This window comes from Grammomys surdaster, unplaced genomic scaffold (genome assembly GCF_004785775.1).
Source record: "Grammomys surdaster isolate TR1022 unplaced genomic scaffold, NIH_TR_1.0 181, whole genome shotgun sequence".
In the NCBI taxonomy this organism is placed as follows: Eukaryota; Metazoa; Chordata; class Mammalia; order Rodentia; family Muridae; genus Grammomys; species Grammomys surdaster.
In genome coordinates, this window is record NW_021604626.1 from 3986523 (window position 1) to 4002992 (window position 16470).

The following is a 16470-nucleotide window of genomic DNA, read 5'->3' on the forward strand; positions in this document are numbered from 1 at the left end:
TAAAGTTTAAAATAAACTAGATAATTTATTACACACTTCTGTCAAATTTGCACTTGTTTGAGGCAACATAATGAAAGTAAAAAGATATAAGTTGAGTCCCTTATCCAAAATAGTTATGATGGAAGTGTGTCAGAGTTAAAGCTGTCGTTTGTTAAGTAAGGACAGTTTATTGACAACACTGACAAAGAACAGTGAGCAGGGCTGCTTTTTAGATTTTGGAAGGTCTGCTTATCCAAAACAAAATGTCCTAGAGATTTGAGCTAATCTAGACACGAACTTCCTTTGTTTTTTACATACACCCACCACACAGGTTCTTAGTGAACCTGTGTTTTGGCTGGGACCCTCATGGAGCACAGCAGAGAACTCTGCACTCTTGCCATGCTCCCGCTCCCAGCTGCAGGCTGTGGTTGGGAACACTCACCGGTGTCCCTTCTTCAGAGCACAGATAAGTAAGTGGTCAGTGCTGCTGCTGTCCTATACCTTGTAGGTCGGCCTGAGCGTGGCGTGGGTGTGGCAAACTGAGTAGCAGTGAACGGGGAGGAGCCTGAGCTCTGCTGTCCAAGAATGTTTTCAAGACTGCTTTATTTGACAACACACAGTGACATGAATGCCGGCTGGCAGCCATCACGGTGGGAAGGTCACACCAGCCAGCAGTCATCGGTTGGAAGGTCACACCGACATTCCCATGCTCTCCTCCTCCTGGCAAAAGCACGGCTCACAGGTCTCAAGGAGACAGAAGTCACATCTTCCTCTCAGTGCCCATTTGTGGCAGAGTAAGTCCTCTGTGACTGTCATTATGGAACTGTGTTTTCTACAACTGCTCCATGATTATTATAGTTTTGCCGTGGCTGGTTTTCCTATTGGCTTCTTACATCCTAAGACAGAGACAGCTCATGAGATAAAATGGTCTTGAGCATTGCCAGAGCTCTATATTGGGCTGTGGTCCACCCCACTCATCACTCAGCTGGCTCCTCTGGGCTCTATTGGCCTGTACAAAGCCAGTGGCCACCTCTTCTAGATGTTCCTTTTTCTCAGGCTACAGCGTCTAGACAGCTCTTAGCCCCATCACGTACTAGGAAGTTGAGATTAAGAATCCACCACAAGTTCTCATCCAGAGGGAGGGGTAAATGTCTCCACAGCTGAGTGTGGCTGAGACAGGAGGGTTGTGAGTTTGACGCACACCCCCTCCAGTCCCCCTCTCACCCCCCAGGGCCACAGAGTGAGTGTGCCGAGTGCCTGGGTAGATCCATCTGGGACACAGTGTAAGTAAGATCTTGTCTCAGAAAATGAAAACAAGACCAGAGGTGACAGCACTAGGAGCAGGGACTAGGGTAGAAGTGGGTGGATATCTGAGAGTTTTAGACCAGCCAGGGCTACACAGAGACCCTGCATTAAAAAAAAAAAAGAAAAAAGAAAAAAAAAGAAAGAAAGAAAGAAAGAAAGAGAGAAAGAGAGAAAGAGAGAAAGAAAGAAAGAAAGAAAGAAAGAAAGAAAGAAAGAAAGAAAGAAAGAAAGAGAAAAAGAAAAAAGGGGTCCTGGAGAGAGAGTGCAGTGGTTGAGAACACCTGTCATACTTGCAGGCCTGGGGTTCCATTCCCACTACCCACATGACAGCTCTCCAGTTCTAGGGGATCGAATGCCTTCTGCTGGCTTCAGTGGACACTGCACATAGTAGTGTATATAATAACACGCAGGCAAAAATACTCAGAGAGGAAAAAGAAAATCTTTTGTAAACAAACAAACAAAAAAAAAAAAAGGAAAAAAAAATCAAAGCCAGAACAGACCCTCCTCAGCCCTGCTAAGCACAAAGGACTGCATGCAGGTTTGGGCAGGTTTGGGCAGGGCCTGTGCAGCTGGCTGCGCTGTAAGGGGCCCACTCTGTCTGCTCTGTCTTCCTGCTTGATACTGTTTGCTGCACTTTCTGCTCTTGCCCTAACCCACCCTTGTTAAATCTCTCCTTCACCATTTCTCTCGTGCCTTCCCTCTTCCACCTGTGTTTTGGTTTTCTCCCTCCTCTCCCCTATCTGTTTTGCTTTTTAAGACAGGGTCTTCCTTTGGCAGGCATGGTACTCATTATGTAGCCTAAAGCTGGCCTTGAACTCATGGCAGTCCTCCTGCCTCACCACCCAAGTACTATAAGTGGCACTTTTCCTTACAGACACTCTGGCCTATGCCCAGCCTATATCTACACTAGAATCTACAGCTGCTTCTCCTGCTAATACTCTGATGCTTACACAACAGGGAGAATGGGTCTCAGTCTATCCCAGCACACTTACCGAGCATTTCTTCTAATTTGCTTGTGGCGGGCCCATTCACATAATACACATACTTACTATCTCTAAAGAGAAGAAAAGCTGTGTTACTGTGTGACCTGCGGCAGAGACAGCTTCTCACTACAACGACCCAGGGCTGCTAAAGGCCTGTGGCATGCATGGAGCCTGCTTTTTATCCTTCAGGCCTGGAACTAAATCCAGACCTTCAACACGCTAGGCTCTACTGCAAAGGCACAGGCATGGCCCTGCGCTGAGGTAGCTAGCTGAAAGGCTCCTTGCTCCTGCTTGGACTGACGGTGATACACAACTATGAGAGTTGGCCTCAAAATGCTTGTTCACTCAGGAGACTCCAGACCAGTGGTTCTCATCCTGTAGATGGTGGCCTCTCTGAGAGTCAAACGACCCTAACAGGGGTCGCATATCACATAGCTCATAATGCCACCAAAACTACAGTTATGAGGTAGCATCAGAAATAGCTTTATGGTTGGGGTCACCACAATAGAAGGAACTGTATTAAGGTCACAGCATTGAGATGCTGAGACCACTGCTACACACACACACACACACACACACTCTTATCACACAAGATACAACTGTGAGAGTTTGGTTTCAGCTTTATCCCTGGGACTCTCGTTCAGTTAGAAGACTCTGTTCATCTCTCTCTGTCCATAGTGCGCACACACTCACATTACCCTATACCTGATTCTGTAATTAATCTATGAAATTCAGTCTGAGGTCAAGCCAAACCTAGGCTAGAGTATGTTCTTGATTTTGGGCAGAGTGGGTTCCCAGAAGGAAGCCCAGTGCGGCACTCCTGGGCCTTGGCTCTTGGCTCACAGTCGGTATTCCTCATCTTGAACCCATTAGCATCCGGTACTTACATCTTCTTCTTCTCTACCGCCCCGAGTCTCACAAAAGCTGCTAAGGCATTTTTCTGCAGTTCAGAAGACAACACATCGTAACACTGAGAGCTACCTGTAAGGAGGGGAAGAGGGTAAGTGATCTTTCTACTGGCAGCTGAGAAACTACTGCCCACAGAGATATGACTGACCTTGATCCAGAAGCTGACGGGCGAACTTCCTGGCTGCAACCAAGTACTCTTTCTCACTGAAGTAGTCCTCTTCACGCAAGAGGTATTTGGAAAGTAACTGATTTCAAGAGGGAGAATGAGGAACATAGAGAAAGGGGGATAGGCAGAGGAGCACGGTGGCCACACTGCCTTCCTCACAGACAAACACCCTCCATGGTCTGCACAAGCAACAGAGCTCTTCAGTTTCCAGCAGCGTTTACAGTTAGAAAAGGACAGTTTGAAATGACATTTGTCAACAGTTTAATTTCTCATCTCAGCTGATGGCAAGACAAACACTTCCAGCTCTCTATATACCCAGCACCGCCCGGGGGGGGGTGGGGGGGGGAGAGGACCTTCAGTCTTTGTCTTTCTTTTAAAATCACAGAGTGCCAGATCCTCAAGCATTGGCTGATTCCCAGTTCATCAAGTGCCCATGAAGGGCTCTGAGGGTGGAGGTGGACAAGGTCGCCTCTCTGATTGCATCACCACTGCCACCACCATCAAAGCCAGTATATGAGCAAAGAGCTGACAGACACAGAGTTCTCTCATCTGAAGTCTGCACAGCCTAACATTTGCTATTCAAATTCCCTCTCTCCTTAAAATCCTGCGGCACGGTGTCCCGACCCTGTTCCGTGTCCTCTCCTGGGCACTCTGAGCAGGACCGTGCTCCTGCTCTTCTCAGGATTAGAATGAGCTCAGGAACATTAACGAATCACTTACTGACCACTATGTACCCACGCCAGCCATACAAGACGACGAGGCTGCCCCCGAGCAGGCACGGATCCTCTCTCTGGACCCACTGTTCACTGGCACATGCTCACCATTCACACAAGGAATTTCAGGAAGAAAGTCTTACAATATTGAAATGGGGCACACAAAATTTGCAAGTTGTAAGTACCTGATACGATTCTACAAAAGGCTTAAAGAGTCCTGTGAGGAATTGTAATACAGCATTCCCTTTGTCTGTGAGGATGATGTCCTTTCCAGTCATCTGCATAGCCTCAGTTTTACACAGCAAGTAACAGCCTTCCTCAAAATCCTGCAAGGAAAAAGGGAGGCCACGCATACATGCTGTCTGTGCACCCTCGACATCACTCATCCAGCGGCTCCTCGGAGCCACCTGACTGCACTGAAGCTGCCAACACTTCGGTGCCAAAGCTCAAACACAGAAACCCAGTTTGTGCAACTGTGCCCTGGGATGTTCAGACAGACAGCCACCCCAGATGTTCTTCATTTGCATTGCACACTTCCTTAAATTTAATAGCAAGTCCAGAAATACCCATAGGTAGACTTAGACTCAAGCTCTGCCTGCCCTCACTTCCCCTGCCTCAGCTCCCACAGAGCACAGGAAAACCCTCTCCTTAGGACAAGACACAGAAACCTGTTGTACCTTCTTCTGTGTGCCTCTGCCCACACCAGCAAATCCACAGAGCAGCTATGGGAGCTTGACCACAGCTGTCCCACTGCCAGGCAGGAGCACCACCAGCCACTCTGAACCAGCTCAACAGGGAAGGCTATGCTGACTTCCAAAGTTTATGAGCACAGCAGTGACAGGCTGCACTGACAGCTCAGAGAAGAACCCTCCTCTCCCAAAGGGGTCTCCAAGTCACTGATGACTAAGGACCAAACTAGTGTCTGATGAATTGAAGGCCCAAGAAGAAAAATATGACCCGAGACTTGATACATGCCAGGGACCCTCATCTGTCACCATTGGAACATGCATGTGGCATGGCTGCTCTGGCTGTCAGAACTTACCCTGAGTGTGTTTCCTGGAAGGAAGATGAACTCATCTGAAAACACATTGCGGAGGAAGGAAAAGCAACTGAAGACATCCTCTAGAAAGAAGCCATTTCACAGCATTAAGACATGGCTTTTGATCTTGCAGCCCTTTAAGTGTGTGTGCATGTAACAAGGGAAAACTGAGTCCTTGAAGTTATCTCAAGGACAGACAGAGTTTAAAAGGGCCTGGAATCCCTCAGTCCTGAAATGAGCACAATGCAACCATCCTTAGAAGGGCTTCCTTCTGAGCAGAGCAGGAAGGGAGCTCACCTCCCAGCTCCCTCATTCTCCCGTCTCCCACTAATTCACAGTAACTTAGCACTATGTCTCAAGTCACTGCAGAAAACCAAAACCAGCAAGGTACTTGCCCAGAATATGTGAAAGCCTGGGTTAGTCACTAGCACCCGAAGAGAGCAAGAAAAGAAAAAGCCAAAGTGTGCTCCCGAGACCAACCCAAAGAGCTCCTCTAGGTCAGGTCCCACGATCCTCAGGCAGATCTGTTTGGATCCAGTCTGTATAACCTACTTCAGCTGTGATCTGATACCACTGTGCACTATACAATGATGGTACTGGTATCCTATCAGCCTCTGCTAGCTAAGGGGCTGTAACCACGGAAACATCATCGTACCAGTGCCCGGGAATGGTGTTCCCAATGCAGAGCCTCTCTAGTGATGACATGGCTCCCTGGACATGTATAAACCCTTATTTACAAAAGGCACTGAATGTCAGACTGTTGTGCATGTAACTGAGTGAGGCGACATGCATGCCACAAACCTGGATGTGGGAGGTCAGAGGTCAGAGGTCAGTCTCATCTCAGTTGTTACTTCCACAGTAGTGGAGGCCCAGCCCCTCAACGGCTGCTTAACCGCACACTCACGTGTAGCTAGTACACACATTTAGGGGCATGTCTCCTGTCCCTGCCTCCACCTCACTGCAGGAATGCTAGGGTTCCACACACACGCCAGTACACCTAGCTTTTTAACAGTTCTAAGAATCTCAACTCAGCTAATCACGCCTGCCTGGCACGTTTCCCACTAAGCTGTCCTCCTACCCCAAAGGTGCAATACGGACGAAGCGATCATTAGGTCTTTCTAGTTCCCAAGCTTCACTTTTTTCCTAAAGATTTATTTTCATTTTATTCAATGTATATGTGTGTGTGTGCCCCATGTGTGCAGGAACCCATGGAGGGCAGATGAGGGCATTATGGTCCCTACAGCTAGAGTTGTAGGCAGCTGTGAGCTTCCTGAGACCGGTGCTGGACACCTCACCCCGCTCCTCTGGAAGAGCAGACACTCTTAACCTCTAAGCCATCTCTTTTGTTTTTGTTTTGAAACTGTAGTCTGCTATATACCCTAGGCTGGCCCTAAATTCCTTGAAGCTTCTACTGCCTCAACCTCCTGAGTAGAAGGGGTTAAGCCACATGCTACTATACCTTCCAACTCTAGAACTATAAGTGGGCAGGGCAGCCTCCTTTTATAGAGAACAGACGTGGTGGCACTACTCCTTTCTGGGACTACAGGGTCAGGCCTCTTTTGACATTGGAGGCCACACCCCTAAAAGTTACCTTTCCTGAGCCCAGGTGTCATGTGAAAAGCCACAGCTACTAAGGAAGGGCGGGCGAAAATGTTGAGCAGCTGGTTCCTGTAAGCCGAGCACATGAGGATGGCGATGTGCTCGGGCACAAGCCCATTGACCATCTGTGAGCTTCCAGAGTCCACTTTCAGAACCACCTGGTCTTTGACGAGGCTGGCCAGGTTAGAGTGCAGGAGGATGCTGGACTGGACCACTTCCTCAGGAAGTTTGTTATCTACAGAGAGAGCAGCAGAGCAAACTCAATGAGAAGGCAGCCACACATTCCAGAACCTACAGGCTCCAAGGCAGAATACATGGTCTAACACATCCTCTGTCTCTCTGTAACATGCCCAGCGAGTGATCTGAAGGTCACTTGGTGGGCAGAGCAAGGGGCCCCTCCTGCCCAACCACTACTCTCTCATCCATGAGCCAAGTTCCACTCAGTCCTCACCTTCCTAAAGATCTCCTTTCCATCAAAGCCACACTCCAAAATCCCAAAATATTCTCCATGGCCTGTGTTATGTCTGCAGCTCTGGGGCCTCAACCCTAGCACTAGCGCACCATCACCCAGGTCTTGATCCTAGCACTATTACCATCACCAGGGCCCTTCCCTCCAGGAAGCAGGAAAGCCCCAGACCAGCTTGTCCACCTCTGAGAACTGGGACGCGCTTGGCCATGTCATAACTTGGTCTCTCAGTGATCACACTCAAGTCATCACCCTTATGATTCTCAACTTACACCAATTACTGTCACAGACTCCTACCCCCAAGTCCCCAGCACAGTGTACAGAGTTCAAATGGGAGTACGTATGACACACTGTGAATGTAGAGGTCAGGGGACAGCTTTTGGGACTCGCTTCCTGTCTGCCAACTTTATTTTGAAGCAGGGTCACTCTACTTTTTAAAAAATATTTATTTTTTATTTTAAGTGAATAAGCATTTTGTCTGTATATAAGCATACCACATGGGTGTAGGACCTGAGGAGGTCAGAAGAGGGGGGCCTAAGCCCTTGGAACTAGAGTTACAGATGAGTGTATGCGGCCACCTGGGTGCTGGAGTGAGTGGGATCCTCCGTGAGAGCAGCCAGCACTCCTAAGCACTCGGCATCCTTTCCCCTAGCCCAACTCTGCGCCGCTGTGCACTGCTGATGCTCCTAAGGCTGAGCACCCATCCTGCTGCCTGGCCCATGAGCTTCTGAGCAATTCTCCTGCCTCCCCCACCCCCATCTGCCGGATATGCAGATGCCTAGTTGTTTCCCTGGTTCTGGGGACTTAACTCAAGTTATGCCAGACTTGTGTGGCACAACCTTCAGCCACTGAACCCTCTCCCTAGCTTTCAGTGAAGCGTTTACTGAGCTGTTCCTCTTCATCCCCCAACCCCTTTTTGAGACAGGGTCTCTTCCTGTAGCACTGTCTATCCTGGAACTTTCGATGCAGATTAGGCTCGCTGGAACTCACAGACATGCTTGCCCGGCTTCTGGAATGCTGGGATTAAAAGTGTGCACCACTCCAGCAGCTTCTCTTGTGGCAGCGGTGGTTTTTTCTTGTTCTTCTTTTCTCTTCCTTTCTTCTCTTCCTCCTCCTTCTTCTTTCTCCTCTTTTTCCTTCCTCCCTTCTTCTTCCCCTCCTTTCCCCTTCTTCCTTATCCTTCTCCTCCTCTTCCTTGGTTTTTCAAGACAAGGTTTCTCTGACACTCACTGAGATCAGCCTGCCTCTTGAGCACTGGGATTAAAGGCATGCACAACCACCACCCAGCTTTTCTTTTTTAAAAAACAAGATCTCATGTAGCTGTGGCAGGCCTTGAACTCTTGCCTTCCTGCTTCCACCTCCTGAGTACTGAGATGATGGGAAGGCTTGCTCAATGAACTCAATGAGCTACAGAAAGCCCTCAGCTGCTTACTCTACAACAAAGTCTACACACATGAGACATAGGTAAGAGGCTCGGGATGGAGCTTGGGGTACAGAGCACACACAAGGCCTTAGGTTCAATTTCCTGTACAAAGAAAATCACAAAACAAACAATCCTGGGGCTTATGAAATGGTTCAGTAGGCAAAGGCTCCGCCATGCAAGCTGGGTAAACCTGAGCTCAATCCCAGGAACACACAAAGGTGACAGGAAAGAACTGACTCCACAAGGCTGTGCTCTGGCCTCAACACCTCCAACAACAATTTAAAAAGTAACTTCACTGTAGCAAACAGTACACGTGCTGGGCATGGCAGCTCATGTCTGGAATCCTGACACCAGATGGCTGCTCCGGGTCTGAGATGAGCCTGGGTTATGCAGCGAGTTCTAGGCCAGCCTGGAATGAGAGCTAGCCTCAAAAGAATAAAATCTGAGGCTACGAAGACGACTCAGTCAGTCAAGTAGGACCTGCATTTGAAGAAGTGGCACACACCTCTAACCCAGCTGTGATCACAGAGGAGGTGGGGATAAGATCACCTTTGGGGCTTGCTGCTGGCTAGCCAGCTCAGCCAGATTGGCAAGTTCCACATTCACTGTGGAGGCAGGAAGCAAGAACTTTGCCTCAAAATATAAAGCAAAAACAAAACTTCCATCATTACCTGTTGGCTTCCACAGGCTCACGTGCAACCCACACCAGTGCACACACAAAACACACCACAGGCTCATGTGAACACACAACAGTGCACAAACAAAACGCACCACAGGCTCATGTGAACACACACCAATGCCCACACAAAACCCATCACAACTCTTTAACTAAATGACAGTGAGTGTGGAGGGGAAGGTTCATGCTGTTATTCTCTGGTCTGTAGTTGCCAAGGAAATGGCACTGTACTCCAGGTTTACTCTCTAGAGCGAACTGGCACACAAGCAATTACTCTCAGGAAGCCTCCTCACTGAGGTCTACATTCTGCAGTAGTGTGTGCCACCTCTACTTTGCTCAAAGCCTCCATGGGTGTCTCACCTCTAAGAACATTCCTAAACTAGAAAATGAAAAGACTTCTCTAGGGACTGTGGGCATCCCATATACATACCAGGCCAAAGCAGGAACCCTCCAAATGCCTGGGTTAAGCCCTTCAGCCACAAAGTCTTCTCCACTAGGGCGTCGAAGTCCATAGACAGCTGGTTCTGAAGTAGAATGGCAACTACCAGGAGCCATGGGCTCAGAGCCAGGTTTTCAATCTGCAGAAGCTGCATCTTATAGGCCACTTCAGTGACAAAGGCTTGTACATCCTCAGGCTGCTTCTGAGGGATGCATCTGAAAGAAGGGGCAGAGCAGGTTACAGGTTGGCCACACATACTCTGGGTGGGAGAGGACCCCAAATGAAGACCTGTCATGGTTCTGCCACCAAATTCTTTGAGAGCACATGCTGGCAGCATTCTCTAGCTTCACAGTGGGACCTGCACGTGTCTCAAGAATATGCAGTTAATTGATGTAAAAACATTTATTCCCAGTTCTAGGTAATAAAGGAAAAAGAGTAAACAAAAGCCCTAATCTTGCTTTACACGGAGAGTGTATCACTGGGACAAGCACAGCTGCTTGGACAGATCTGTACTGAGAAGCCACATGGCTGCCTCCTACACTGCCTCTTCAGGGAGGCTGCAGAACTCCAGGAACTAGCCCACCTTCATCTGGAAGCAGGGGCTCACAAACACTATGAAAGAAGCCCTGGGCTCTGTGGCTTCTGGAGTAACAAGTGAGGCTGCCTGCCAGGCACCTCACAGTCCGGGAGGGCAGGCTGGGCAGACGTTGTATCTGCCTTTCTTCCCCTGGAGGATTCCTCTAAGTTAAGAAAACACAAATGCTTGGGCTGGTGGGCTGGCTCACTAGGAAAAGGGGCTTGCTGCCAAGCCTGACAACCTACATACACCCACAAACATACAAAACCAATCAGTTAATCCAACTAAAAGGAAATTACAAATGCTCAGCTGTGCCATGGACCCTTCCAGAGCCCAGTGTTTGAGAACAGGGGACTGTCCTGAGCACTGTTGCTCGGCACTCCTTCCTCGGGTGTAAAGCTCTGCTCTGCACACACGAGCTGGACTGCTCAGAAACAACCTCTGTGTGCTTCAAAACCAGGGTACTGCTAGGCTGGCGGCGAGGACAATGACAAATCCTCTGGTCACACGTTGAAACACACAGCTTATCTTTGTTTTAGGGAAGAGCACTCTGGGGGCGTGGAGCAGATAGTCCTTTGTGTTTGCTTGTTATTATTATTATTATTATTATTTTTGGTTTTTCGAGACAGGGTTTCTCTGTGTAGCCCTGGCTGTCCTGGAACTCACTCTGTAGACCAGGCTGGCCTCGAACTCAGAAATCCGCCTGCCTCTGCCTCCCAAGTGCTGGGATTAAAGGCGTGCGCCACCACCGCCCGACAGCTTGTTATTATTTTGAGACCAGGTCTCATGTAAACCAGGCTGGTCTCAAGCTTGCGATGTAGCTGAGAAAAACCTGAATTCCTGCTCCTACTGCCTCCAATAGAACTCCTGAGGGCTAGGATTACAGACATGCCCCACCACGCTGGCTCCACACAAACATGAGGCTCTTTAACTGAAGCTTTCCCTGATGAACATGTAAGCCAGGGCTGCCCCAGCATTTGCTGGGAGAGCTCAGGCAAGCCAAGGTTTGATCTCAGAGGCCATCACCTCGAGAGTCTCGATTCACACTTGTGGAATTTACTTCTCATTTGTGTCAGGCATTAAAACACAGGCCTTGCACCTTGGCACCAAGTTATATGTGTTCCGACTGAGCCGGCCCGCAGCTAGAGAGCGCAGTGATACGGGGTCTCCAAAGTACACATGGATGCTTCCAAAGTTCTCAGAGAGAATCCGTCTAGCTTTCAACAATCCCTGGTGGCATCACAAGATGGGGAAAGAAAACAGGAGTAGATTTATAAATTAGTAGTGGATGTGTAAGCCAGGGTATTCTCTACACTCAAAGAAAATCAAATTTGGCTATCCTCACGTACAGCAGTGGACTCCTTTGGCTTAGGAATTCCTAGGAGCTCATAAGCATAAAGAGTTTCTTCCAATATTTTATCATAACTGATGCTAATTGGGACAAAGTAGGTATCAAAAACTTCTCTTTTAAAAAATGGTTCCATCACAATATTCAGGAGACCTGCGAACACAGAGAAATGTTTTACCATGAATACTGAAGATGGGGCACACTGGACTCATAGTAATACACCAGTCTCGCTCTGTCCTTCTCTGTACCCACAGCCTCCTATCCCAGGGCTGAGACGTGAATCCCAAGTCTGTGTCCAGCTCTCCCACTGTTGGCCAGCCTGTCCTGGCCCCAGTGAGAGGAGAAATGGCCCCATGTGGAAGTCGATTCAGCAGCAGTTACATGCCCAGCCTTCCATACCCACACCTGCGCCGCTGCCCCTCACTAACTCACACCAAACTAACATAAACTGGGCATGAGAGTTCACACTGATCTTCTTAGCACTCAGGAAGCTGAGGCAGGAGGATGACAGCAAGTCTGGGGCCAGCTGAAGCTACACAGTGAGTTCCAGGCCTGAGCTTCTAAGTCAGAAACTACTCAAACCGTGTACGTATACACATGAAGACGACAACAGCAGCCCATGTTTCCAGAGAAGCTCAAACCCCTTTAGTGATGACACGCAGTGTCTTCTCTTACTGCTTGTGCCTGGTACTCTGACTCTCTAAGCTTCTGCTCTATCCCATTCCCAGCCAGGGGGGAAAAAGACATTCACAGTGCCCCACAACAGCTACACAAGGAACCAGTTCTAATCTTATCAGAGAAGTGGAAGAATATCGAGTTCTGTTTGGTAGCCGCAGCAGCACCACACTTGAGACCTGGGGTCTGTCTGCCTCTGGTACATAGGAGACTTACCAAATTTAGGAGTCAAGGTCTTGGCTGCTCGACTCCTTGTCCCTTCGAGGAAAAACTCAACAGGAGCATAACCATTCTTTAAAAGAAAACACAACAAATACACAAAGCTCATTCTTTACTCTTAGAATGTCATAGGCCTCTTTTGTTTCCTCCTCCTGCCCTCTGGTGTGTGTCTGTGAGAGAGAAAGGAGTTTGGGGGAGAGACACCGAGGACCTCCCGTATACTAGGCATGCACTCTACCACTAAGCCACATCCCTGACCTTATAAATGGCTTTTGATTCCTTATTCCAAGTGCCCCCCACCCCTTGAATAAACACTGCTCACAGCAAGACTTAAAAAAGGACACATCTCAGATGAGGGAGCACTGGGAGCTGGTGCACTCCTTGAGGGGAAAGGCAGCTAGAGGTGTATTCAGAGGAGAAGTGCAGCTCCGGGTACGTGGAGCACTTGCATTTACCCGTAGCATGGTCTTCACGTATTCAGAGAATACAGCCCAGTAGAGTTTATTTCCTCCAAAAGTGCGTCGCATGAAGAAGGCCCCAGACATCCTGAGCAGCTCACTGACCACTCTCATCCCCAGGAAGTCTAAAACATAAGGAAGGGGTAGTATGGGAACAAAGGTGTGAACACCACTGACAAGTTCATGAACGTCACATGTGCCATGACAGCAATGCTTACACTCCTGATATCAACTCTAGGAAAAAAGGGCAGAAAAGGGTGAGAAAGAGGGCTCAGTGGGAGTGTCCACCACACAAGCATGAGGACCTGAATTCCAACCCCACACCCATGTGACACAGGCACACGCCTGTGCCGCTGTGCTGGGGGCTGGGGGGCAATGGCAGCAGGACCTCTGGAGCTGACTGGCCAGTCAGTCTAGCAGAACCAATGAGCTCCAGGCTCAGTGAGAGCCTGTCTCTATAAGGTGTTCATCAACAGAACAAAGCACTCAGTGTTAACCTCTGGCCTACACACACACACACACACACACACGCATGCACACACGCGTGCGCGCACACACACACACAGACATATACACACACACACACACAGGTGCACATATGTGAACTTGTACCTTCACACATGTACATACATGCAAACACACACAGGCATTAAAACAGAAGACATCTAATGGAATCTGTAAGAGACTGTGGTAGATGCCTTCTGGGAGAGTGCCCTGTACCGCTCTCGGCTGCCTGGTATTTTCAAACCACCAGGGACAAAGGCAATGGCAAGGCAACATGATAACAATGTCAGAGGCCAACATCCTCAGCCATGCTCTGAAACGGGCACTCGACGTTCCCAAGCTAGAGACCCATGACAACCTACTGGCATCTCTCCACTACCAAGTACAACTACCAACCTACTGTTAATGAAATGAATTAAATAAAGCAGGTCTATGAAAAAAGAGCCAGGCTCTCCCCGCAGTTTTAGCTTTCCTTCTCCCTAGTGTTTAAATCACTTCCTCACCTGTCTATGCAGATAAGGCATGTAAGTCCCTGCAGCTGTCTTACTGATTCACTACTCTTAGTAATACCAGAATCTCTACTTTCCTAGAGACCTTGAAAGGGAACCAGTGCAACCAGACTCTATCGATGAATTGTATAAAAGCACAGACACACTTACAAAGCAGCGTAGTTTAGCGGGACAATGCTTGCACAGTCTACACCCACAGTGTCAAGGCGTCACGATACATGAATTCTATAGCACAAAAGCCAACTATGTGGCTCACAGAACCAAGGGGAAGGCCTCAATCTGTAACTCTCAGATGAGTATCAGAGGAAAACTTCATGACTCAAATTTGGTAATGACTTCTTGGTTTTGACAGTAAATACGCAGGAAACAAATGAACAAACAGATTGTCTGGACTCCATGGAAACATACAAGTCCATGTATCGAAGGACAAAGCCAACAGAATGGCAGAGTGACCAGTGAGTGGAGATGAATTGGCCGAACCAGTATCTGTAGGCAAGTGCTCAGGATTCAGAGAACTCCCCATAGCTCAATGGCAAAAAGGTGAACAACCCAAAAGATGGGACATTGACCCACAATGACATATCGGCACAGGGACCAGTATGCCCAGCACCTGGAGAGCTGAGGCAGCAGGATCACTAGAGCTGAGAAATTCAAGGCCAGCCAGGGCCATAACAGATCCCATCTCAAAATTCAAACAACCAAACGATAACCCTGTTCAAACCAAACACCCCAGTGACTGCAGGAAGCACACAGACGGGGACTCAGTACCACTGAAAACACATTAAAACCATGACGACCAAATCACAGCACAGAGATGGTTACTACTGAAGAAACAAAAGTATGTGCCCTGCAAGTTCTCATAGGAACACAGGTAAATCCCACTCCTCAGCGCTACTGCTGGAAGCACAGAGCAGTGAGGACACAACACACAACACACAGAGGGCCTCAAACACATACAGTTCAGGTTCCCGTGTGACCAGAGGTGTGCTTGCTGAGGGTCAGGCGTATGTACTGTCCAGATGTTTTCTGTTACCTTGACACAAGAGACGTTTCTGGGAAGAGGAACTTGAATTGAGAAAACACAAGTCTGTAGACGATTTCTTGATTAATAATGGATGTGGGAGGGCCCAACACATTGTGGGTGGTGCCATCCCTGGGCTGGTGGTCCTGTGTTCTGTAAGAAAGCAGGCTGAGCAAGCCTGGGGAACAAGCCAGGCAGCAGCCCCCTCCATGGCCTCTGCATCAGCTCCTGCTCCGAGTCCTGCCCTCACTGATTGTGACAGTGAACTGTTATGAAGCTGAGAGTGACACGAGCCCTTTCCTCCCATGCTGCTCCCATTTCACCACAGCAGCAGTGACCTGAGACCCAGTGTCACCTGATGACAACCAACAACCAAATGACAGAAGCAGGCAAAGTGTTCACAGACAGGAAGGTTAAAGGATAAAATTAAGGTGGTATATCCACACAAAGGACTATTGCTCAGCTTTAAAAGGGAAGGGAATTCAGACACAGCGACAACTTTGAGGCCACCATTCTAAGTGGAATAGGTCAGTCACTGTTGCAGATAGCCCCGGCCCTGTATTTTGGTGCTAATTCCCCTTTCCGTTGAAGGGCTGCAGAGACGGAGTGAATCAGTACACAGGGGACTTCTAGTGAACCTTCTGCCCACCTTAATCTGTAAAATAAAGGCTGGAGCCAGTGATTGGGCAGAGAAGGGGAGGTGGAGAAATAAAGGTTGGTAGGAAGAGAGAGAAGACAACAGAGGAGGATGACTGGGAAGCAAAAGGTAGAAGGACAAACGAAGGGTCTGGAAAACCCTCAAGTAATAAGGGTCTCATAGCTGGTGAACAGAGTAGTGTAGTGGTGTATCTGCCCAATCTAGGCTTACAGAATATATTCATAATTACTGAGTTGTGTTTTCATTGACCAGTCATATTTGGGTTGGAGATTTAAATATCTCCCACTACAAGTCACTGCACAGCACAGGGTCCAAACTGGGCCACCACACCATGGCAGACAGGGTCCCTGAAGAGTTGCTGTTGGCACCCTTCGAATTCTCTAGTATCTTGTCATTATCGCTGTGAGGGGTAAGTCTGTACAAGCAGAAGCACGGATGAAGACTAGGCACGCACCCATTCCTGCTGCGATCACTGGTACAGGTAGATCATAGTTGTAGAGAACAAAAGACAGCATGAGGAAGTCAATGTAGCTCCGGTGGCTGGGCAGCAGGATCACAGGGTGCTCCTGGATAGCTCGTTGTAGCTTGAAAAAAAAAGTCAGATTTTCAAATTTCAGTTCTCATATCACTAAAATCACAGCTTAAATCAGAAATCAGAGAAGTAAATCATGGGTGAGCATGGAGACTCACACCTGAGATGCTGAGGGAGCTCATGCCTGCCATCTCATACCTGAGAGCCTGAGGGAGCTCACACCTGAGAGCCTGAGGGAGCTCACACCTGACAGCCTGAGGGAGCTCACACCT

At 48.6% G+C, this 16470-nt stretch overlaps 1 protein-coding gene across 1 annotated transcript in view; it reads right to left on the reverse strand.

Annotated features, from left to right (window-relative positions):
• Window positions 1–16470, reverse strand: part of Gnpat (glyceronephosphate O-acyltransferase) — a 28778-nt gene continuing 12308 nt past the window's right edge. The window contains exons 4-16 of the mRNA XM_028767734.1: window positions 16121–16250; window positions 12972–13099; window positions 12514–12589; window positions 11624–11775; window positions 11374–11504; window positions 9689–9912; window positions 6686–6928; window positions 5098–5177; window positions 4241–4381; window positions 3325–3421; window positions 3155–3248; window positions 2277–2338; window positions 1–875 (exon numbers count right to left, since the gene is read on the reverse strand). Coding sequence (XP_028623567.1) covers window positions 832–875; window positions 2277–2338; window positions 3155–3248; window positions 3325–3421; window positions 4241–4381; window positions 5098–5177; window positions 6686–6928; window positions 9689–9912; window positions 11374–11504; window positions 11624–11775; window positions 12514–12589; window positions 12972–13099; window positions 16121–16250 — 1602 coding nt within the window. The 3' untranslated portion in view covers window positions 1–831. The remainder of the gene's footprint in view (window positions 876–2276; window positions 2339–3154; window positions 3249–3324; window positions 3422–4240; window positions 4382–5097; window positions 5178–6685; window positions 6929–9688; window positions 9913–11373; window positions 11505–11623; window positions 11776–12513; window positions 12590–12971; window positions 13100–16120; window positions 16251–16470) is intronic.